This window comes from Mytilus trossulus, chromosome 3 (assembly GCF_036588685.1).
Source record: "Mytilus trossulus isolate FHL-02 chromosome 3, PNRI_Mtr1.1.1.hap1, whole genome shotgun sequence".
NCBI classification, from domain to species: Eukaryota; Metazoa; Mollusca; class Bivalvia; order Mytilida; family Mytilidae; genus Mytilus; species Mytilus trossulus.
The window spans coordinates 89,021,437-89,046,853 of record NC_086375.1 but is presented as its reverse complement, the minus strand read 5'-3'; the positions used below and the strand labels follow the sequence as shown (position 1 = coordinate 89,046,853).

Genomic DNA, 25,417 nt, shown 5'->3' with positions numbered 1-25,417 from the left:
TCCCTCATCAATATAGCTACGAAGATGAAGGGATCAATGGTTATGAGATTAATTAATTTATTGAAATGATTGTTTTATGATTGACCACTGCCTTCAATGAATATCTGAATGCTAAGATAATGAATTTAGTAAATATCAAGACAATTTTGCATTTGTGCAGATCCCCATTCATAGCCTTTGGTATATTGATCCCATGTTTAGATTATAAAGTTATGAAATTTTAAACCATTAAAGGAGAGATCCACTGCATTGTATGTACATATTTAAATGTTAGAAATAAAAAATAATTATAGAAAAAAAAGAGTAAATTTTGAGACGATATGACCATTGTGAAAAAAACCCATTAACTGCCTTACATGAATGTAAAAAAATACAACTAGTATATTTTTAAATATTTATCCATTTCGTTATTTTCTAAAGGACTATTGAACAGCGTTAAACTCCTATTGCCGTTTTAAACTGATTTTTATTATTAAGCTAAATGTTTTTGTAAACAAAAAAAGCAGGAGAAAAATAAAATAAAAAAACACAAAGAAGTTAACCAGCATGGTTGAATGCCTTTAAATTCATCTGACATTAGTACCGGGTAGTTTTATTGAAATTGGCACCTCTCTCCCGCCACAGTAAATATGATATATATATATTAGTTTCCTTCAGTCAAAGTACCCATGATGAGCAAATTTTATAATGAATCTAACATTGTGAGACGCAAACAATTTTCATAATCATTAACCTTTGAAAATAAACTTGTAACAACGTAATTTGAACAACAGACAATCTGAAAAAAAGGTCATGATCATTTTAGAACAACGGTCAATGTTATTTTCTGTAATATGTTGTCAAATATTGAGGACTTGAGATCAACCTTAGTTTTTAGTGGGGTTCGTGTTGTTTATTCTTTAGTTTTCTATGTTGTGTCATGTGTCCTCAATGCTCTACATCTTTGTACTTATTTGGCTTTATAACTATTTTGATATGAGCGCCACTGATGAGTCTTATGTAGACGAAACGCTTGTCTGGCGTACTAAATTATAATCCTGGTACCTTTGATAACTGTGTACTATTGTTTGTGTGATTGTTCTTTTCATTTTTAGCCATGGCGTTGTCAGCTTATTTCCGATTTATGAGTTTGACTGTTCCTCTGGTATCTTTCGTCCCTCGATTCTCAAAATATTATAAAGGAAACATATGAATACATAATTCGAATAAAAAATGTTCTACATCGTCAACTTTTGCAACATACATTGTGTGCATAACAGTTGTGATCTATCTATGATGTGTTTTTACGAAGTTGTCCGTTTTTATATTACGGTTAATCATGGCACTTATACTGATCTCGTACAATGCTTGCCTTTTTTTTTAAAAATTATATGAATTCAGAATACTTTTTTTACCAATATTGTTTTTTATTGAAAATTAAGTCAACAGTTTATCTCTGGTGCAAGAGTATTTTCCTAAAATCTTCCCAATAATTTAGAAAACTTCTGATAATTAATCCTTACCCATATTTCATAATTGACAAACAAACAGTATTTAAGTTTGGTTAGTCTAGTTTTTTTAAGTAAAATCTTAATTTTTAATGACAGACGTGTTTGTTTTTTTTAGATGTTATTATTTGTTACAAATATGATTATGCATTGTATAAAAATCTTTTCTTTATGTTCTTGAACATGTAATCTCATTTCAACATAGCCAATAAGAATGAAAAGTATATGGGAATCTCCATAATTTAGACATACTAGCAAAATACCTTGGTTTTCTGTTTACCATAAGTATATATCAATTTTGTATAAGATTTTTCAGATGTATCTTTCAAATAAACATTTTCATATGACAGTTGTAAATACAGGCAATAGTAGTATAACGCTGTTCAAAACTCATAAATCCATGGACAAAAACAAAATCGGGGTAACAAACTAAAACTGAGGGAAACGCATTAAATATAAGAGGAGAACAAAGACACAACATTAAAATGTAACACACACAGAAACGGACTAAGCATAAGACAAAATCATATGAGAATAACAAATATAACATCAAAACCAAAAACATGAATTTGGGATAGATAAGTACCGTGACACGTCTTATAGTGAATTCACACTCACAAATTAGAGAAAACAAACGACACAACGACACAACGTAACCCATTGCTTTGACCCGTTTGAGCTTTTCCATTTAAGTACGGACTTTCCGTTTAGAATTTTCCTCGGATTGCGATATTTTTGTTATTTTCTTACAAATTGTTAATAGTTTAAAACATTCCACATACTTTACTGTTATACATCAAAATAGGTGAAATTGTATGTTTATAGTTTTTACATATACATAGTTCAGATTTTATGACGCTAGACATTGTTGAAGTTTAAGATTTGCTAAAAAGATATATTATTCAAATATCATATCATTTAGGTTCTTCCACTAGTCCTCTTATGTACATGTGCTATGTGTATGGGTGATATCTGCGTTTAGGTCCGTTTGTGCTCTTTGACAAATTTCCCGTCTTCTTACAAATGTCCAAAGTAACGAGAAAACAATTCCTTGACAATTCAATAAACAAAACCTGAATCCTCCCAAAACAAAGAGGTCCTAACAAAGTAAACAACATCACACAATACACCATACATCTATACGTTACAGGCATACGAAATATAAGGGTTAAGTGTGCATTACCCCTCCCCCTACTGAATACAACATTGACTATATAATGTATAAGTTGTTAAAAATCCAAAAGAAAAAAATCTGCACAGTTAAGTTTTCAAAAGAATTACCACCAGTGTGAATAAGGAAATGAAAATTGGCACATGATTTTGAATAGCAGGGTAAAACAAAGCTTGTAAAGACAGAATGTCTATGCATTCGACGCACTCTGGGCTTGTTGTGTGTTCATGTTTCTACTAACCTTGAACAATTATATGTTAGATTTTGTAAATCGATTAGCTAAAACAGACTTGTACTCAATTGTCTATCACATTCTAGGAAACGGGCGTTAACTGGTTGTATTAAGTTTTTCAAGTACATATTCATAGTCTATGCATTGTCTTATTTGATAAATATAAACACATTTTCAAACTTGATACTGTGAGCGTAACCTTGATATTCCCCTAGAACCAAAACAAAAATTCAAATAATACAGCCTTTTGCAAAATCGTGATATATTTTCAAATGTTACATGAAATGTTAAGATTTGTTAGAAAATATAAAAATAAAACATAATACTACATTGCTTTTATTTATTCTTGCATTTGCATATTTATAAGAGTTTTATTACAATCTACATTAAACAAGGTTATTGTACATATTTACATATTTTACATATATCAATTTATACACCATATTCAAACATTGCATTGATCACAACAAAAATAAGGAAATAATAAGATGAGAATAATGTGAAACACTTAAACGTCCATATTTCACAACATCAGCAAAGCAGTGCAGGATAATATTCTGACGAATTGATTTGAGTTTGTGTTTTGAATATCCAAAGTTATTTACAAGTCGTTTCTTTCAGTATTTGTATCAATTGGCATACATATGCAATCAAAAACATATAAGATATTACAAAAAAAGTCTTAAGCTTTTACGTCTTTGCATCTGTTCTAGATTATCGTATAGCATAGTGCATATACGTTTTAAATGTTCATTTGTAATTAAGTTAGTATAAGATCAGTTATTTGAAACTTGATGTTCAGTGTTAAACAAACTTAAACGACGCTGAAGAATTTCTCTCATAATCATCACTTAGTACATATTGATATTTATCAAAGCTCTAATGCAAAACAATTCCTTCTGTTGTATCCGTTCGTTAATTAGGAACAATTGCGTACTTAGTATTGCTTACTTAAGTTTGATAAGTCCAAAGAAGGACGCATTGGGTTCAAAGTAAGCCATGACTCCCTCCCTCTGATCATGACGCAATCGAATGGTATCCCTTTTATCAAACTGATATAGTCCCATAGTAGAACATGAAGTGTATCTCTTCAGATAATTGTGGTCGTCAGTATTCGATGTGTCTCTGAAGAAATAACAACTCGCTATTTTCTCTTTTTTGTTCTTTTCAATGCTGTACGACTGATTTCCATGTCCCATTAGGGTTATCTACATTGAAAATGAAATGAATTAATATATATGTTTATTGTTTTAAATATAATACATATATTATCAAAGGAATTCCGTGGTGATTTTAGAATTTCCTGGAATATCTTTGGTATTTTTCATTGCAAATTATTTTTCACAGAAAAAGCATGATACAAATGTTTATATACATTTAAATTTCTAAATTTATTTTACATCCATTCAATATTTAGTTCCGATTACCGCTTACATATCGTGCATTAAAATTAATGTTTTGTGTGGTATGTATTCTATATTTTGTTTTTATCTGTGATTTTTGTAAAGAACGTTTTTAGGCGACTTTGTTGCTGTTACACTGCACGTTATCTCGGATATAAGTACCCTGCCAGTTAATGATTACTTAGCTTTGTTAATACTTGTGTCGCTGTTACATTGCACGTTATCTCTGATAAAAGAGCCCTGCCAGGAAATGATTACTTAGCTTTGTTCATACTTGAGAAAATTAGAACATACAATTTTTTTTTCAAAAGGCAAAACATTTAGCTTTATAAATCAGTCAGGAGCTCCTGATAAAAATACAATTAATATTATTATTTCATACGCTACTTTGGGTAATATCAGAAGAATTTTTTTTTTGTTTATTTCGCATTTATAGGTGTGTAAAATATTACTGACTACTGATTCTAGTTCAAAGTTTTGCATTTCATTCTCTCAATGTTAATGTAATTGTTTTGCATAAGGGCTTACCTGCGAATACAAAAAATATAGTCCCTTGTTTTCAATAGTGAGTTCTCCCGTCTCAAGATTCAAGACAAATCCACCTCTTTTAGTAAAAAGACTTTTTTTACCGTCTTTTCTTTCATATTTTATCCAGTTAGCTAATTGCCATTTGTGAAATACTCCTGCAAAATTATCTGAAAACATTGTAAACGGTTAATAATGAAGTGCAATTATTTATCGTGTGCAAAATTAAAAAAAAAAAAAATCTAATAATCATTAAAATAGAATGAAGCCGAGAAAAAGCAGCGTGCAAAATAGGGGGACACATTCTGATCTTCCTTATTTTAATAGCTATTTTTTTAATGGATTTAAAAAATAATTATGAATGCAGCAAGAAAGATGAATTAAGAATTGTTTATAATTATTGTCGTACACAAATTAATTGTTCTACTAGAAATATGCTAATTGTTGTTATTTAAATGTAGAGAAATAGAGTATTGATGCATTTAAAATATTAAAATATATATCATTAACAAACGTCAACATCTTGAAGCAAAATTAAACGGAATTGCATTTATACGTTAATAAAGTAAAAGCATCTTGACTTATACACATCATTCTATACAAAATGAATGCACACTTCCATCAACTATATTCTTTGTTTAAACACGAGACACGTTTGTTACTTTTTCTAGGCCGCTCTTCTTTGTTCGAGTATGTTGAATATGTTTCCGAAAAAGACAACTATCCTATTTTTCACAACGATCATGCTTCATCTCAAATAGTTTTTAAGATAATGAAACACTAATTCATACATTTAAAAACAATTTACACTCTTTTAACACTCAATAAATATATTTTAAAAAGTTTTATGAAAATAAAACAAATTTCATAATAACAGGAAATGTTGACCTAACAGGGTTTGATATACTCGAAGACCTAAATTTTAAGTGCTGATTATGACATGCCAAAGGAAAGTCAGAACACATGCATTAAAATATTCTTTTTTACTCAATGTCAAAGGCTTTCAAAAATGTTTGGTACGCACAAATACATTCTTTTTTGAATTTACTACAATAACTTGAACCTAACTAATGTTTTATTCATATATATTTGAGCTAGTTCTAAGTAATTTTTTCTGTCATAACAAATGTTCTATGGAAATCTATGGAAGTTATAGACAGTGATCAGTACTAATGTTTCATTTCATGAAAGAGGTTTTTTGCAGTCTGCGATCTTGAGATATAAGATTAGTTGTTTTGTCTGTAATTTTACTGATTGTGTCCTATTAACTATCGTGACCAAGTCTTAGTTTACATGGCGGAGATACACGAATATCAGAAAACGCCTCTTATGTTGACCTTGTTCATAATAGGTCTATCCGGTGTCCTCGTAATTTGCTCTCATTTGAGGTGATTTGAATATTGTCTCTTATTTAAATGAAGCGAAAATTTCTGACAGGACCTCAGACTTGATACAGCATAATACAATATAACAACAATTACTGGACATAAGACCTGTGGGTTTGTTACAGAACAAGAACAATATAATATAACGACAATTACCATGCGGTAGAGTGTATTGTTCACCTCTTCGGCCTTCATATTGAACTGCCACTAATGTAGGTGACTACAACAAAATTGCAATTGTTTATCATGTCTAAATGGAAGCCTCTAATTAAAATAAATCGACGCTTGAAACAAAAAAATATAATCGCCGAATTCATTTATTACAAAATTATTTGTTAGCAAAGCGTGTAAAAAGTTTTCTAAAATCTTTTAGTTCTGTTCCAAGCGCAGATAATCTCGTATTGATATATTAACATGTATGTATGACTCATGAAAGCATGCGTCATAAGCGTGTTCCCTATGTGCAAATTGAAAATTACAAAAGTAACTAGCAAGTTAGATTAAAATCGAATACATTGTTTTCATATGCATTAATTTTGTCTATTTTTTTTTAAATCAAGTAGTAAAATTACGCCAGGTTCGTTTTCGGTAAAGATATGCTATTTTTTACATAACCAGATAAAAGCTATGCTTTCAGTTTTTAAATTGAAAATTGTTTCAAATTAATTTTCTTGGAAAAAAAACCCTTCAGAAATCAGATAGAAATTTCGAAACGTTTGCGTTTTAGGCACTAAGTTGTACATGATAAGTAGAAGAAGGAAAATAACTAACCATTTGACTCAAATTCTTATAATGTTCCCACTTATATTTGTGGTCATGCAGTTTCATCCGTATTTTATATACAAATGTAGTTGTCTTAATATAAATAGTATCTTTCAAATGGTTCGTATTGATTGTTGATAAGAATATAGAAGGCTAAAAAACTTTGTGCGACCGATACCCATTAACAAATATTCTGTATGTGACCCCATGACCTATTTTTTTTATACTTGAACTAGATGCACCTAATACTTGGCCTTCATAAACAAAACAAAAACATGTCTTGCCGTAATTCAGAGATAACATGTAGCAAGTGCACAGTTACTTAATAAAATTGAGATGAGATTAACAACGCATTGTATTTCATTCTAACTTGGTAGTTGTATGTCAAGCCTGCTTTAAATCTCATTCTGCAAAGCAAATAGCTAAACGAAGAAGCATGAAAAAGGGATATTATGATTACCCTCAGGGGAATGTTGGCCACCATATCCTTCAATGTGTACAAAAGAATCCTACAATGAAAAGAAATTATTCTACATGAATGACTTCATATCTTTTATATGAATTATACTATAAGCACCTGTAAAATGGTGTGAACAGTGGCATACTACTGTTGCCTTTCTTTGTGATAATATAATTTAATGAACTAAACTGAACTAAATCTCGTTTGTACACAGAGAAGATCTGTTGACAAACGTTACCCAAAGTATGATTAAATGACAAACACAGAATATAATGTATTACATTTACCCTTTGGGTAAGCTTCGCCACCTGTGCCTTCTATGTGTATATATCGTTCCTACAAGATATCTGTAATTTAAGCATAATATAAAAAAGAAGACCTGGTATGATTGCCACAAGGGCCCAAATGACACAAATATAAGCAATTATAGTTCACCGTAGGGCCTTCAACAATGAGCGAGCCCATACCGTAAAGTCAGCAATTAGAGGCATCGAAATAACAAAGTTAAACTATGTACACGAGAAAACTAACGGCCAAATTATGTACAAAATTTCTATATTAGATAAATATATTACCGACTAATGCTAAAACATTTTTTCAAACTAGACTGATATCAAAGAATTTTCAATAAAAACTATAAATATTGCTTACTTTTGTGAAATTACCTGTCAAGTCTATGTTTATATTTCGACATTTTTCGATCGGTCTCGGATTTTCAAAAAAAATGTGACAAAAGTTGAACAGTAAAATATGGAACTTGTCAAAAATAAATCAATCTTAGTGTATTCAAGTTATTTTGAATTCTATACGTTTTATAAACATTGGCATTGTCATTTTCCAAAATGCTTTCATGCGATGGATTGCATTTGACATTTATAGCTATACATTAAGATTTTGAGGTATCGTGCTTATTTTCAAAGAATGCAAATGAAAACGGTGAATATACAATTTCATAATAAAGCCTAACAGATAGCGCTTAATTAAATTTTTTTTGTTAGGAAAAGCTTTTAAAAATATGCATTTTCAATTGTAGTGTTTATATTAGCAACAATATAAACATGGGTCTGTTATGTGATTAAGAATAGTGAAAAGGAAAACAAAAACGAAATTATAATCAACATTGCACGTTCATGGCCGTGTCAACTATTATCTACCCTGAATCTATATTGCTTCCCTTTCATAGTAACGGTAATATATGAATAATAATTCTAAATATAGGTTTCTGGAAATTTTGTGATGTATATATAGTTTTTATGAAGTCTGATTTATAAATATTTGTACATATAAGTAACCTGTTATTTCGGTAAATAACTTTAGATCATGAACAACATCTCAGAGTCGAGGTACTTGTGAGTATTTTCAAATATCATATTATTATGTTTTTTTTCGAAATTATGTAGTTCAAAAGTAAAAATTTGTAAAAACAGACTTAACGTTTTACAAAGTTGAATTTTGAAAACGATTTAAAATAAATATTAATTAGATAGAGAAGTTGAATTATTCGGATTAGGATTGAACAGGATTTTGAAAGATTCTAAGCAACAGTTATTTTTTTGTAAGTGAATCCGTTGTTTTGTCATATAATCTCAATAGAACGCGCTATCTCTTTAAGTAAAAAATAGGGAAGAACTTTAGTTTTAAAATCTAATGTATTATAGTCCATATATGATGGCTAGTTATATAAATTGGATGCATATCATCTAAAAATACAGCATATTCATACACATATATGCAGCTTAGAACAGTGTACAAGTGAGATTGTTCAATATATAAGAGTGCGTTAACAATTTGCCCCAACGTGTTTTTTTTTCAACATAAATAATATATCATTGGGTAAACATTTTATATGTAGATATCTTTGTAAGACAGAAAAGCAGGAAAATATTATCAAAGGGGCAATACAAACAATCCAATGGTCCTAAAACAGAAACATAAGAAAAAGCAATAAAAGTGCAATAAAAATGGAACAGTTAATGTTAAAAAAAAACCCATCGTAACGCAGTAACAAATATTTTTAACTTCATTAGCTCCTCAATGAGGTACCAGGATTATAATTTAGTACGCCATACGCGCGTTTCCATGCGACTGTCTATCTGGACACTAAATAACTTTTTATGTTAAGAATTATGAATTCCTTTAAAATATACAAATATGGATGTATAGGGTTCAAATGGCACATCTTTCAAAATAACATTTTTATCGACAGATTTAGTTAAATATTTGTATTAGCTATGATAATATTGTAAACATGAGACGTTCTTCTACCCTATAAAAATTTCAATCTGTTTTGCATTGACTACTTGATAATGATGACTTTAAGAAAAGTGGGTCGTTTTTAGTTTGAAAAACTCACGACATAAGCATTTGGATTATTGTCAAAATTTACGGTTCAAATAGAATATCCATATCAAATTATGCCAACTCATTTATGTTCCACTTAATACCTATCATGATTAGTTTTCATGGCATGTTAAGTCAAACTACCCTTGGACGGGTATAAGTGCACTGGGTATATTATTGATCTATCTTCAATTATGATATGGATTATCAAATTTTGGTGCAACCTTTGACCTCAACAAGGAAGCTAATGTGATTGGCTAATCCTTATCCAATCCTTCAAAAGGGTACAAATTAGTTTTATTTGTACACAGTAATTCAAATACACAAGTTCGATATTCCTTATGCCGTTCCATTGAAACCGTCTATCAATATTTATAGAATCAAGGCTAGATATACTGTAGGGTATTTAAGTCTTTAATGTTTGTAGACTTCTCAGTACAAAACGTTTTGCCGAAGGTGTTTAAATATGAAAAGGCTCAATTCAAAGTATCAATGTAATTAAAATACGTTATAATATTAATTTTTTAATGCCGATATCACTATTAATATTTGTGTTCACGATTCGTTAATTATCATGACAAATGGTCCTTCAAAACGAAGAAATAATGTAAATGTTTTTATATGATGGTCCTGAGTGACGTGTTCCCTATAATTTAGGAAAAAGTGTACTTTTAGCAGAAGGAAATGCTCGTAACAAATCTTGAAAATGACAATTGTCATCCGTTTTGATGTGTTTCAGTATATGATTTTGCAATTTGATGATGGACTTTCCGTTTTTAATTTTCCTAGGATTTTTGTTTTTGTTATTTTACTTTTAGCGTAATAGATTATAATTTTTTATATATTTGATGAGGTTATTATTCTGATGATTTGTGTTTGACTTTTTTTACTACTCTTTGTCACGTTTTTGTGTAGTTTCTGTTAAAACTAAGTATAAATCGTGCTTTTTAAATAAAAGGTCCCCTAAAGCTAGGTGAAGGTTAGTTCATGAACCATAATTAGAGTGAACACCATTGACAAAGGTAAACAAACTATATATTTAACCCAGTTTTTGTGACCAAATTATCAACGGAAGTTTAATTTGAATTTCAATATCCATAAGGACTAATGACAAACTTAAGTTTGTTTGTAATAAATGTAATGGGCGGTTAGATATTTACAAATAGATCGAGGTTGTTTATCGTAAAGATTTATAATGAATTGGTCAAACTTTTCATTAATATATAAATGTATAGGGGAAGGGTTGAGATCTTACAAACATGTTTAACCCCGCCGCATTTTTGCGCCTGTCCCAAATCAGGAGCCTCTGGCATTCGTTAGTCTTGTATTATTTTAATTTTGGTTTCTTGTATACAATTTGGAAATTAGTATGGCGTTCATTATCACTAAACTAGTATATATTTGTTTAGGGGCCAGCTTAAGGACGCCTCCGGGTGCGGGAATTTCCCGCTATATTGAAGACCTGTTGGTGACCTTCTGCTGTTGTGTTTTTTCTACGGTCGGGTTGTTGTCTCTTTGACACATTCACCATTTCCATTCTCAATTTTATTACTAAATATTAGTTTTCATACTTTTAAAAATATGCCGTCAAAAATGAAGTTTATTAAAGTCTATATCTTTAGTAAATTGTTTTTTTTTTTAAAACAATACAAAAGCTAGATAATTGTTCTTACGTAACAGAAATGAGGATATGAGCCGTTAAGTTCATTTTGAATTAAACTATTGTTTTATGATTGCTATATACCTAATTCAACTGTTATCAGCATTATCAAAACTAAATATATGTAATGCTGCAAATGTCTACTTTACGACTTATCAGAACAACACAGTTAAGTACATAAATAGAAAACACAAACATTTCGTTTGTCATTTTTTATAATTTTCCTGTTAAATTCTCGAATCATTGGCTAGCTTTCGAATCAGATTTACAGTGGGAATGGTTGGTCAGATGCTTTGTTTGTAATATTTGACTGTTGAATATGTGTATCAAGTCTATAACAATATTTAATTTTGACTTTCAATTGAAAAAGTTAGTAGTGGTTTGCCTCATTCAAAAAAGAATGTAGGTACAAGTATCGTGTCTTTGGAAATAAAGCATAACTCTGAGTCATACAAAAAATTCTCTGAAACTGACATCATCAAGATGCTTGATTTCATGATTGACAACATATTTGTTACGTTTAGAGGACGTTTTTTTTCAACAAACTGTCAGCATTACAATGGGTACTAATTGTGCTCTTCTTTTGCCGACCTGTTCCTTTATTATTTTGAGGCTGACTTTATACAGGAACTTCTTAGGAAGAAAGATAAGCAGTTAGCAATAAACTCATTATAAATTCTTTAACTTTACTTTCCGCGATATAGATGATGTTCTCTCACTAAATAATTCAAAAATTGGTAACTATGTTGAACGCATCTAACCCATCAAACTAGAAATAAAGGATACAACAGATACAGTTCATTCTGTCTTATATCTTGTCTTACATCGAAAAATTGACAATTAGGATCGGTTGAAAAAAAAAAAATATGTCAGCTTCCCAATAGTGAGCTTTCCATTTTCATATAGCAACATTCCAGCAGCACCTGCATACGGATATATATCTCAAAATTGTTACGATTTCTCTGGGCTTATATTTTCTATCATGATTTCCTTGATATATGGTTGCTGCTCACAAAGAAGCTATTAAACAAAGAGTTCTAAATGTTGAAGTTGAAAGCATCCCTTCGTAAACTTTACGGACCCCATCACGAGTTGGTTGACCGTTATAGTTATTCCGTTTCACAGATGATATAGAATATGTTACTTATAACCCTAAATCTAACCCGTAACAACAATCAACTTTCATTTTACCACGAATGTGACCTGCTGAATTAGACTATTTACCGGATTTGTAATACAATGAGCAATACAATGGATTCCACGTGTGGAGCAGGATCTGCTCACCCTTCCGAAGCACCTGAGATCATCCCCAGTTATTGATGGGGTCTTTGGTTTTTATATGTTATGTTTGTTGTACTATTATTTGTCTGTTTGTCGTTTTATTTTTAGCCATGGCGTAGTCAGTATATTTTCAATCTATGAGTTTGACTCTCTTTCTGGTATCTTTCGTCCCCGTTTTATTTAATACTAACTACCCACTTACTATTAAATTTTCACTATTTTAAGAGGTGTTGTTTTTCTTTATCGGTTTTCATAATTTAACCAGAAATATACCAGATAAAAAAATACGAAAACAAGGAAAACCGAGAGAAAAGAAACCAAAATTAGATTAAAAAAAAGAAAAAATACAATAAATGAACATTTGTCTCGTCATTAAAGATTGCATATTTTTGTATCAATATTTAGTCTTTTCATCGGAAATAAACACATAATTACCAAATTAAAACAGAAAATACCAAAGGGATCAAAAGCATAATTCTAGTAGTTCTTTTAATTCAACTATTTAGGAAAGGCCCGTGACGTCAGTCATGATATCGGATGAGCTCTTTGCGAATATTGTTTATCGTATAACTTGAGTAAATTTTGTGCCGTCATTTGGTCAACACATTTACTGTCTTGCATTTGATGAATGAGTTATAGGAGGGTATATTGTAATAGTTAAAATGTGTGCAACATCATTTCCTCTAATGATTGGGATTTTGGTTGGTTGTGTTATATCATACCATGTTATGGTTGATATGTATGTCTATGTGACAGCATATAGCCGTTAATGATTAAATTGTGTGTGGTTGATTTAATATCCCCTTAGCAGATGTTTGGAGTTTTCTGTGTAAGTGTAATATCATATCATTTAAACAAAAAGTTGGGTTGATGTTAGTTCATCTCCCCTAAGATTGTTCAAATGGGTGGCATTCAGAATCGATTCATATGCCTCAGGACAATGTAATATTATTACACCAGTAAAGACTAAAATAGTTACTAAATGTTACAAACGTTTCTCGTGTTATGTATGCCTTATTATCTGAAGGATTTTGTGTTTAGTAGATTTTTCATACATTTTGGTTTTCTTCTTATTTAAGGGTGCAAAACTAATAAAACTTTAAAACACATATCCGTAGAAGTAAATCATGTCGGTTTTATAATTTTATGGAGTTTTATTTCTCATTTTTTCTTGGACTCTGTCAATGCTGATGGTGGTAATAATACCGATACCAGATGATCATTTCGACAATTCATATGCGTTTAAAAACTGTTGTCTCCTACGAATTAATCACTCAGCACTGACAAAATTTATAACAACCTTTCTTAAATTGTCCAAACTAAATGTCATAAAATTAAGAAACTAAGATACCAAACTGTAAAAGGATTTCGATAATTTAAGGTCTTGTTTTGGTCGCTTATTTTGAGTTCATGCATGTATGTATATATACATAAAGGTGTGCTGAACAATAAATATTTTAACGAATATACAGTTAAGGTGGTATGGGAGTCTAGATTAAAAATGATATACGTTTTCCTTCTTTGCTAAAACGTAGTATATATTGATAAATGTTAAAAAAAAATATAATAAAAATGATAGGTATTCGTGCATTTTCTGAAATCAAAGGTTGTGCAAAAATGACACGTTTAGTATGAACTAGAAAGAAAAACATCATTATGTCATTAGAAGCTAGCTTAATTGATAAAATGGTAAAATAAAATACGGAAAGATAGCTTTTAGACAGTTCTTTAGGTATACAAAAAGAAAGAGAAAAATCCATAGAGACTCCTTCAGAAAGTGCACTATTTAAGAGTTACCTCCCCTTAAATGCCAATTTTTGAAAATTAAAAACCAAGGACAAATCATCTTCACTTCTAGAATATTAATATTTATTAATTATAATCTTATAAGTTTGTTCTCTCAAATGAAAATTCACATTATTTATCTGCTTTCCTCCATCATGCTAACTTGATTGAAATTCCGGTCCTTGTGTTCTCTGGGTTTTTTTGCAATTCAAGTTATCTAAAGATACCCGTAACCACCTTAAATATGTCAATATTAACCTTAGACAGATGATGTGTGTAAATAATTTAGAATTATTTAACGAACAAGAAAACGGCACTATTTTTTCTCTTCATGTATATGATTTAAAACACAAGCTTGTAAACATTCGATTGTTAAGCAACTATTTGAGATAGAAAAAACTTTCTCGCATTTTATCCATTTTAGAAACATTTTTTTTTTAATAATTTTGAAATGGTATAAGAATTTTAAAACATTAATGAATATTCATTGTTTTTTTGGTATTTATGAACACACAATACTGAGTAACACATTTGAATAGACTTGCTGTAGAATATATATAAAAACTTATGTAAAGTGTTGTTGAAAAAAAGAATGTGTCCCAAGTACACGGATGTTCCACTCGCACTATAATTTTCTATTATCAATGGACCGTTAAATTGAGATAAACACTCTAATCTGGCATTAAAATTAGAAAGATCATAGCATAAAGAACATATATACTAAATTTCAAGTGGATATTACTTCAACTTCATCAAAAGCTACCTTGACCAAAAACTTTAATCTGAAGCGGGACGAACGGACGGACGAACAGACGGACTAACGAACGAACAGAAGGACGAACAAACGAATCAATAGATTAGAAAAAATAATGCCCCTCTGCTATCGTAGGTTGGGCATAATAAATAAATCCGATGCAATTGGCTTTTTGTATAACAATAGGTTCTAGGTGAGAGGTTTAGTTAGCTATAAAACCAGTTCAATCCACCATTTTCAACATGCCTGTACTAAGTTAGGAATACCACAGTAATTATCCATTCGTTTGATGTGTTTGAGCTTTTGATTTTGCCATTTGATTAGGGACTTTCCGTTTTGAGTTTTCAGCAGAGTTAAGTATTTTCGGATTTAACTTTTTTCCAACTAAAAGATAATACGATTGAATAAAACTGTGAAATGCTAAAAGATGTAATTCTGATAAATGCGCTTTCCTTATTTCCTATACATTGTCAGGCTGGCTTTATTTTACCAAGGATATACACAAAAATTTGACAAAACTGAAAAGGATTGCCGAAAGTTAGAATACGATTGTCGTCTTAAGATCAATTCAAGTCTTATTTTTTTCACAATCACCTCATATTTTAATTTTTACAAAGTTTGGCACAACTTTTTGGAATTTGGATCCTAAATGCTCTTCAATTTTGAACTTGTTTTGACTTCCTTACTATTTTGATCTGAACGTCACTGATGAGTCTTATGTAAAACAAACGCTATTCTTGTGTATCCAGTTATAAGCCTGGTACCTTTGATAAATATTATATATCGAGTTGAATATATAGAAAACATATAAATTATCTTTTTTAATCTAAATAGTTTTCTTGTAAAAAGATAAAATGATAAAGAACGTATTTTAAATTTTAAGATATTACCCTTTGAACTAAAATGATATCAATTGATATGATTGAAATAATTATTTTCTTTAAATGAGAATTTTAACCAAAGAAGGATGTTTTCGTCGAATTTTTCAACGTAATCTCACTACATTTCTTAGTATCTGAAATGAAATGAGGAAGTTGAATTGTGTGTTTAATTGTAAAATCATTTAGAAATATACCGTAGGGGTAAGCATATTTAATGTAGGATTTTAATCATAACGTAATGTCCAATTTATATGATTTTTTGTTGACAAAAATATAGAAAATATTGGATGTTTCAGTTGGATATGATAGACAAAGACCTGGTGTTGGTTTATTACTTATGTAGTATATACCTTCTTTTTCTTCCGTCGACCCTGCTGTCTCCGTGTTCTTTTCTTGCAGTTTGGATCACCATTACAAGGTTTGGAGTTTGTGTTTCTTTTTTCTCTACTTTGTTCTCCGGCAAACGGATTTATTTGAAAAGGAAATGTGTCTAAAATGTCAACCTAAAAAATAGGAAAAAAGACTTTGTCAAGTCAAAATTAAAATAAAAAAGCCTTGTAGAATCATCTGTGATGTGTTTTTGAAATTGAACTTCAAACAGTTGTACTCATTTCTTCTTCTTTATTAATATTAAAACAATAAGTTTCTTCCATAGAATATATCAGAAACTACGTTATGTGAGCTATATATTTAATCAACTATCTATTAGGACTTTTTTCTTAATTGACATGAAAATATTTTTTGAGGCAACCTGTGTATAGTTCATAAAGTATTTGAATTTATGTCTATTTAAAATACATGGTATCGCAATGTTACCAAAAACAGGTTTTGTTTAAGAAAGAAAACTACTAGGTATATGACATGACAAAATATATTGCATTGTATCGGACTAACGAATACAAAATTTGTTTTAAAATTTGAAAAATTAATCTTGAAATAAATATGTGTTGGACTACATTAACAACAAATTTTATATTAAAAAAAAAAATATAACAGAGTAATGTATTGCAATCTTTATTACAATCTTATAATTTAATCGTGTTCTGATCTGACATTGAAGTGCACTGTTATTTACCCATAAGTTTGCGTCACTGATGATTCTCATATCGACGAAACGCGCGGCCGACGTACTAAATTATAAACCTGGTACCTTTAATAACTTTTTGCAGAAAGTTTTTTTTTCTATTATTAAAATGACATAAATATGTCCAAGTTGTCGTGCTGAAGTAGTATTACCATTTATAATTTGGGCCTTAGCTAAAATCTAATTAATACATATTTGCATTTGTTTGGAATGATATGAAACCAATTCCAAAGCTAGTATCTTTTATGTACACAAACAACAATTTCATTTAACTGACGTCAAATTATTTAAAACTAATTTTTTTAAATTAAAAAGAAATGATTAAGCACAAATTGACCCTGTCTGTTGACATGTATCATAAAAAAATTATCAGAAGTCAAAAGAATTATGGAGGGAAATATGACCTTAGTAATTATATATGTTTTTATTTGATATAAATTCTGTTGAATTAGAGGTTTAGTGTTGAATATTTTAATGTCATAATTTTGCCAAATGTCAAATTATAAAAAATTCCAAAAGCTAAATATTTATGTCATTCAAGCAAACTTTTAGAAATAACCTTTTCTCAATTTTGAACCATCTGTTGCGGTCGATTGCAAACTGTTATGCTTTGACTGAAGATTGTTGTATAAATAAAAAGGAACATTATGTCAAGATAATTATTTATCAACATTTACTAATCAATGAATTATTTCAAATACTTATAATATTATAGATAATAATGATTTTAATACTACTGTTAATAATCGAATTATTTAAAAAAAAAAAAAGGAATAACTTTTAAAGTTTTTGAATAGAAAACAAACAGAATCAAACAAAAATAAACGGTACCAGTTTGCCTACACAAGATACGCATTTCGACAATGTGATGCTTGAGGGCAAACTATGTAAAAAATATGATTTTTGTAAAGAAATTTTTTTAAATATTCGAAAAGCATAAGCATCTGAATGATCATAACGTATAGAAAAAAAAACAATCTAGGAATTGCAGCCTTGCTTGAGGGAGATATAGCTTAATTAAAAAAAAAGAATTTTGTAACGGCAAATTTAAATAACACAATATCTGATTTTTTCTTCAAAAACCGAAAATTCGGACTGATGGCCTGGTGATATCCTCGGGGACTAATAGTCCACCAGCAGGGGTATTGTTTTTATATAAAAATCAAACAGATAATTTCATAACATTTACAAGTACACATAATTATTATTTTTTGGTGTGTTATATTAAAAGGTAAAACCTTGATCTTCAAAATTAATACAGAGTTTTTTTTATTTGCCATTTGATTAGGGACTTTCCGTTTTGAATTCAGTATTTTTGTGATTTTACTTTTGAATTAATCCCTTTGCAAGTTTTTGGAAACCATCCTTATTTTTCTTTCATTAAATGTGGTCATAGACTTTGCAAAATTGAGACTTATTTTTCTGCTGCATCACATAATGTATGCAGTTTCAACATGGGTCAATGATAATGAGCAATGTATTTTATACGAAAAGAAAGGAGACGTTTATGAGAAACCTAAACATTGGCCAATTTCAATGATCAACTATACCATTTGACAACTGATGCAAGTAATAGTTTTGCAGCTATAAATTAAGAAATATAGTTGGCAAATTGAAATCATATTTTTGTAGTAAAGTAGTGTTCTCAAATGAAATATATATTTTTTTAATTTCTAGATGCGACTAAAAAATATGGAAGATAACAAAAAAAGACATTTAAAACCTATAACTTCCCTTTCATGAATGTGACCTACCAAATAAGACTATTTACCGGATTTTTTAGAACATGAGCAACAAGACGGGTGCCACATGTTGAGCAGGGTATGCTCACCATTCCGGATCACTTGAGATCACCCCCATTTTTTGGTGGGGTTCGTGTTCCTTATTCTTTAGTTTTATATGTTGTGTCATGTGAACTATTGTTTGTCTGTTTGTCTTTTTCGTTTTTAGCATGGCGTTTTCAGTTTTATTTTCGATTTATGGGGTTTAACTGTCCCTCTGGTATCTTTCGTCCCTCTTTTAAATCAAAGTGAAACTGATAACGCAATGAACAAAATTGAAAACACCAAAAGGACAAAGAGGTTCATAAAACGCTTAATAGATAAGCTACATGAACCCGCTTACTCTGTGAGTAATCGCATGTGCTCAGGACAAAGAGATAAAATAATCGATAATTCAAAACTTGGCAACACGAACTCCGCTAAAACTGGGAGTTATCTCACGTGAAAAGTACAAAGAGGTTCACAAAAGCTGCGTAGATAATTTAGTCTAGGCAACACAAAACTAGCTAACACTGGGGTTAATATCAGGTGTTCATGACACAGATGTTCACAAAACGGTCAATAGATAACGATTGTGCAATATGAACCAGCTAACACTGTAAGTAATATCAGGTGCACAGGACAACGATGTTCATTAAACACTTCATAGAGAACTTAAGACTAACAATACGAAACACGCTTACTGGGAGTAATCGCAGGTATTCATGGTCAATACGTGACTACAGGATTGGTATTCCCTTAAAATAAGTTTTTAAGTTATATCAAATTCTAAAGCAATTAGTTTGTAACGATAATTTTCATTGGACGTTGATAAATTTTTTGAGGGGTTAGATTCCACGTTCTACCAGTCCGTAACTAAGAAAGCCACCATTTTGAATTCTGGGATATGTAATTTCTCAAAAAATAACAAGATATTCACATTTTGAGCCTCAAAATATTCTTTTAGTCTATATTGAAAACATTCTGAAGCATACGAAAAGTAAAAATATGTTTAGTATTCATGTTTGACATCCAGAGTAAACACATGACGTCACATTGTTTAGATCCTAAAGACAATGCAACAGTTTCGCGGAATTTTTCATTGTTGCCATTTTTAAGCCAAAATATGTATTAAATGACATTTATTTTAATATGTGGCATTAGAATGGAGATAACTGTATTGTATTTTAAGCTTGGCCTTCGTAAAACTTGATTTTACTGTCGCAAATATCCGTTTACCTATCTCCGCTCCGCCTCAATTTGCGACAGTAAAATCTACGTTTTACGAAGGCCAAGCTTAAAATACAATACAGTTATCTCCTAAATATACAGTATATTTCAAGGAGAAATGCAATCAATATGGAACTGAATCTTTGAACTGTCATAATCTATATAACATCGCGAAACCAAATGCCAGCTTCTCCTCTACTTTCCTTGTGGCTCCTTCTATGGCCTGATTAATGAGAATGAATAAAGAAATCTGGTTTTTTTGAATTTTGTTTTTACCAAATGACATGTGCTCATGATTTGCTATTTAATACACTACTGATTTTTACGGTATTAATAGACAATGGACATTATCAATGCCTTATATTGAAACGGCATATAATATGTGATACAAGCAGAAAATAAAATTTTAATGTGGTTTGCAAAGAAAGTGAATCAATTTGATGTTAGACAAAAATAACAATTTGACTGATTTATTTGCATTCTACGCAACTGTTTAGCATCTTAAAAAAAAAAAAATATCTATATCATTTATTTAACATATGTATCAATATTGTGTTTTTCAAAATTGCTTTATTTCTGAATAGTTGTCTTTTTATTGTTTTATCAAAGTTGTGTGTCTTCTCAATCTTTGATTTCTAGTTTTTCAAAAAGTTTTGTTAGTTTATCTGTGTTGTTGCCTTCATATTAATCTGAAATCTATCTTTATACTCTTTCAAAAGTCGTGTTTGAGTTTTAAGCAGGGGTCCCGGAAAACAAAACAAAATATAACCAGAAATATGCTTTGTAGATAATTGAGGTGACGGGTATGATTTCTCGATCACGAATTCAATGTTCAAAATACCAAACATATACCTGAACACAAAATCAATTCATCACATAAAACATGTCCATATTTACCAAAATTTACAATTAGACTGCATTTAATGGGTGAATATTGTAATAACTGAATACAATGTTTCTTTTGTTTACTTAATAGCTTGTGTTATATGTGTTTGAAAGATGTTATTGTTTTGAAATAATTATGTATTTCCCTTGTACCATTTAAGAAAATTGTTTCGTGACTTTGACAATTCGTTGGCATATTTTTTCATATGAAATAATGCAGATAAAAATAAATCCGATAGTAGTATACCGATGTTCAAATCTTGTAATAAAGAACTTTTTGATACGCAGGATTTCCAAAAGAAGCGAGAAAAGGTTCTTTTCTTGCTTAGAAAACAAAAATTAAAAGTTATGCGTGCCATCACTATTTACTTGGTTACTGAAAATCTGTTAATAAGCCTCAAATATTAGAAACATTATAAATTCTTAAGTTATTAAATTAAATATATATCCGACCTGATCATCTCCATCCTCGACATCACCCTCATCTTGCCTCAGTCTGACATCTTTGACCTGGCTCTTCAGTATGTCAATTGTATTCTGTAACGTTTGTAGTCTTTGTGCATCTGTAATTTGATTCACAGCTAAGACAGCGTTTACACTTATTACTACAAACAAAATACAGAATATTATAATGTTAATTTTTTGCTGGTTTGCACATTTGGAACAATGCCGTTCCGTCTCGTTATTGCTATCATATGCATATTCCGATAGTTCGTTCACACTTTTGCGAAAAGTTTTATTAGCATCCATTTTCATCCATTGGTTACAATTTCCTTTACATTGTTAAATTGAAGACAGATAATATACACGGCCATATACTGATCTAAATTTAACTTTATATATTGTGATAATATATATAAGGTTCATTTAGCTCGTATGGTATTTGGTCGGGCGCAGATATAAATAGAAATAAATACTTATTTTATAGTGAATGTATTTTTATTACTCTTGTATATTATTTTCTCATCAACTTACTGTATAATCATATTTAAGATTTAATTGCAATTGCACTTAAGAATTGGCAAGAAGCATGTTTTGGGTTTAATTTTCGGAGAATGGAATTAAACTTTCCGCGAATATGTGTACATCAGGGAGGAGACAGAAAACTTCAATCAATTTAACAGACAGATGTCAACGTGACATAGAATTCACGATTTTCGGAAATGTTAAGAAGTTCGTGGAAAAACATTGAAATAGAACGAAGACCTTGTCCTAGTTTATTCATATAGACCTGATCCTTGAGTTGTTTATATATAGGCTGCATGCCCTGGTTATTCACAAAAGCTAAAAGTTGATAAAATATTGTGTCCAGAGTGTTTACTTTTTTTTTAATAAAGATTAGTTACTTTTCAGTAGCTAAATTATATAGGACTGTGCTCTCCTAATGACTTTGCATTTATTCATAACATTTCTTGGTGCTTATCTAGATTATTCCAGATTTCATGTTGTTGTTATAATCAAGTTGTTGTTTGCAATGTTTATTTTTGACTTATGAGTGGTGTTTCTTCCTTAATAGAAGTATATCATTTTAAGCAAATAAAAATTTCATATAAATTATTTGTACATTTTAAACAAAAAAAACTGAAACCATTTGTGGTTTAGATTTAATTATATTGAATATGTATAAGTTTTGTATTCATTAGACTACATCGCTGAGTTATCTGCCCCTTGACCGTCAGATTAATTGTTGAGAACAAGGTTTTGGAAAATGTTTTTTAATCAATTAAATGCAATTTAAAACTAATATACGGAATTCATATCCATGATTGTCATAGACAGAATGTCTGTTTTACCAATGAAAAAGGGTTCATTTTTAAAACAGTTTGAACGGTAAGATTGGAGAAACTTTAACCAAAATAAAAATATCACTTATTTTAACCAAACAAACACACAAACCATATTGCTGAAAGTAAACTGTTTTGATTCATCAAACTTAAAATCTCTGTAAGTCTTTCGGTTACCTTCTGTAGTATTTCAAATAAAATCTGAAAAATAATAAAAAAGGGTATCTGTGATTAAAGGTTTCGGTCTTTGTTTGTTCAAATGCCTTATAATTCAAAAAAGATGTCAAACTCTTACTCTATTAAATTACAAAGGCATAAACTGTATTCAGATCCTCTACAAATGTGCATATGGCTTTCAAAGTTTAGAAGTCTTTATACATAGTTCCGATCACTCACTTGTGACCATAATGTTTACATTTGGATACACAGCACCCGCTTGTATGTTGACTTCAAAGTATACCACATACCGCAAGTAAATGTCATTGAAACATTAATAATACTTTCTTTAAATAAAGTATAAAATACAAAGAAATGCACTTGATATAATGATGAAGTATTATTTATAAGTACGTATCAATATAATTTCTTGAAGTCTTTGTGTATCAAAGATTTATGTACTCTAAAATGAAAAAAAAATATCATTAAAGGCTTTGATAATCATACCGAGAGAATGTCATCCCATTCATTCTGAAAATAAGTATTTTCTAAATGCAAGGAACGTGACTTTATTCTTTGTGTAAAGGCATGTGTTTTTTTTTAAATTTCATTGAGAAATAAATATGCGATTGACATTCAACGAAACAGATAAAACAAATCAAATTAAATACTAAAGCAAAGGTGGCTGTAAAATGTTTATATACTTTGGTGACTTTGCAGGCTGGCGTTTCATTTAATATGAACAAAAACATACAAGTACACGAAATGATATAAATGAATAAGCCCAGCCTTAACTATTAATATTGATATATAACTTTGGCCAAATATGTTAGAGCGAGTTATAACCTTAGAGTATGCATAACAATATCCCTGGAAACTGCGCTTTTAAGACAGGTGTGTTGTTGATAATGTAGGTACGGTCGTAAGAAGTTTGTCTTGTTCTATGTTCGTAATTTCAGGCCTTTTCATGTAAATAAATCCATTAAAATAACCTGGATGAAACGGTTTTTGGCCAGACGCGACGTTTAGTCTACAAAAGACGCATAGTAACGCTCGAATCAATAAAGTTACAAGGCCAAATAATGTACGAAGTTGAAGTTTGTGATAATTGTCTACCTTTCTGAAGGTGTTATGATTTCAACTGTCTGTATAAAGTTTGTGTTGTCTCCTGTTGTCTTTATTTAGAAAAGGCTAACACATATCGTGTATGGCGGTCTTCTTGTGGTTTTCTATGTTGTTCCATGAACTGTTGTTTTCTTTTCGTTGGTGTCGTATGCCAAAGTGTTGTCTGCAAGTTTACTTCATGCCGATTGCAAACCCCTGATTTATTCCGTATCTCATCCTATAATAGAAACGCTCTGATAATACGAGTTCCTACATAAAGTTGAATAACAAATTATTACAATTGGAATAGAAACAATTTAGTTGGATATAAAGAACGGAACTGATTCTACAATAAATTGTAATTTCCAAGAAAAGAAAAAAAATATTTTAAAAAAAAAAAACATAAGTTGCGTAATTACGGACGCAATATCTACTGACCACGTTTTATGCTTTATGACGTCGAAAGTCCCAACTCCCATGAGTTTGATAGAGAAATAAAAGATACAATTTAACACTTGGTGTAGCGATTCTTAAGAAATTTGTTGTTTTATGGAGGGGTAAATGCATATCTCCATAGAAATAAAAACGAACTTATTTATACAAATATAAATGTAATAATATACACCGAATCATTTTACAAAATCCATTCTACAGAAATGTTATAGTTTTAAAACAACAAATACTTTGCCAATACTTGCTCTTTTTAAAATATACATAATTGTTGTCAGATATCCTTATTATTTCATCAGAATGCTTTTGTATTTGTGAAAGTCGTTTTTGATTACCATTGTTTTGCATTTTTAATTTTAAATACGGTAATATTTATGTAATTATGTTTTGCAGGTAAAAGAAAAAACCAAGGCACAATGAATATATTTGGTTCAACTATGATATACTGACTACACTGAAGGAACGCATTGTATATTACATGAAGGAATCTTAGCGCTCACAGACAGATTATTACACCGGTTCTTGTATAAAATTGATTTACAATATTCAAACCAATCGAGTTGAAATAAACTCATAAAGGACTGATACAAGAATATGTAGCTTAATTTGTTATCACAATATTTCAAATCAAATGACATACACTATTTCAGAAAACATGTTATATTAAAGTTTTACAATTGTTTTCTGTATTTATCATTCAGGTATAGTTAGCTTAAGATTTAGTCCAAATCCTACTTTGTATAATGACGATGTGTTATTTTCGGAGAAACAAACATAGATGACTTACATGTTGTTCAAAACTGGCCAGCTCAGAGACTGTTCTTTAATTGCAACCTTT

General features: G+C 30.1%; 1 protein-coding gene and 1 long non-coding RNA gene across 7 annotated transcripts; one reads left to right on the top strand and one right to left on the bottom strand.

Annotated features, from left to right (window-relative positions):
* Nucleotides 1-3,216: 3,216 nt before the first annotated feature.
* Nucleotides 3,217-22,575, bottom strand: LOC134712768 (uncharacterized). Of its 6 annotated transcripts, none has more exons than XM_063574617.1 (5): nt 21,539-22,575; nt 16,477-16,629; nt 6,360-6,423; nt 4,822-4,988; nt 3,217-4,098 (listed from the first exon to the last, which is right to left on the bottom strand). In XM_063574617.1, the coding sequence occupies exons 1-5, from the start codon at nt 21,839-21,841 to the stop codon at nt 3,838-3,840; spliced, it is 948 nt and encodes a 315-aa protein (XP_063430687.1). In that variant the 5' UTR covers nt 21,842-22,575; the 3' UTR covers nt 3,217-3,837. The 6 variants fall into 6 exon arrangements, with proteins under 6 accessions (XP_063430687.1, XP_063430688.1, XP_063430690.1 ...); XM_063574618.1 differs by having other exon boundaries at nt 4,822-4,976; XM_063574620.1 differs by lacking the exon at nt 6,360-6,423 and adding an exon at nt 7,713-7,761 and having other exon boundaries at nt 21,539-22,574.
* Nucleotides 8,667-25,261, top strand: LOC134712770 (uncharacterized). The gene is made up of 2 exons (XR_010106322.1): nt 8,667-8,774; nt 24,973-25,261. It is a non-coding gene; the product is annotated as an uncharacterized LOC134712770 (long non-coding RNA).
* The last annotated feature ends 156 nt before the right edge of the window (nt 25,262-25,417 follow it).

What these genes read in the sequence shown, in the direction of transcription:
- LOC134712768 (XM_063574617.1), bottom strand. Translation starts at nt 21,841, where the DNA reads ATGAAAATGGATGCTAATAAAACTTTTCGCAAAAGTGTGAACGAACTA. An exon ending in TCGAGGATGGAGATGATCAG is followed by an intron (nt 16,630 to 21,538) that starts GTCGGATATATA and finishes CCTATTTTTTAG; the next exon opens with GTTGACATTTTAGACACATT. An exon ending in ACAATACACTCTACCGCATG is followed by an intron (nt 4,989 to 6,359) that starts GTAATTGTCGTT and finishes CAATGTTTTCAG; the next exon opens with ATAATTTTGCAGGAGTATTT.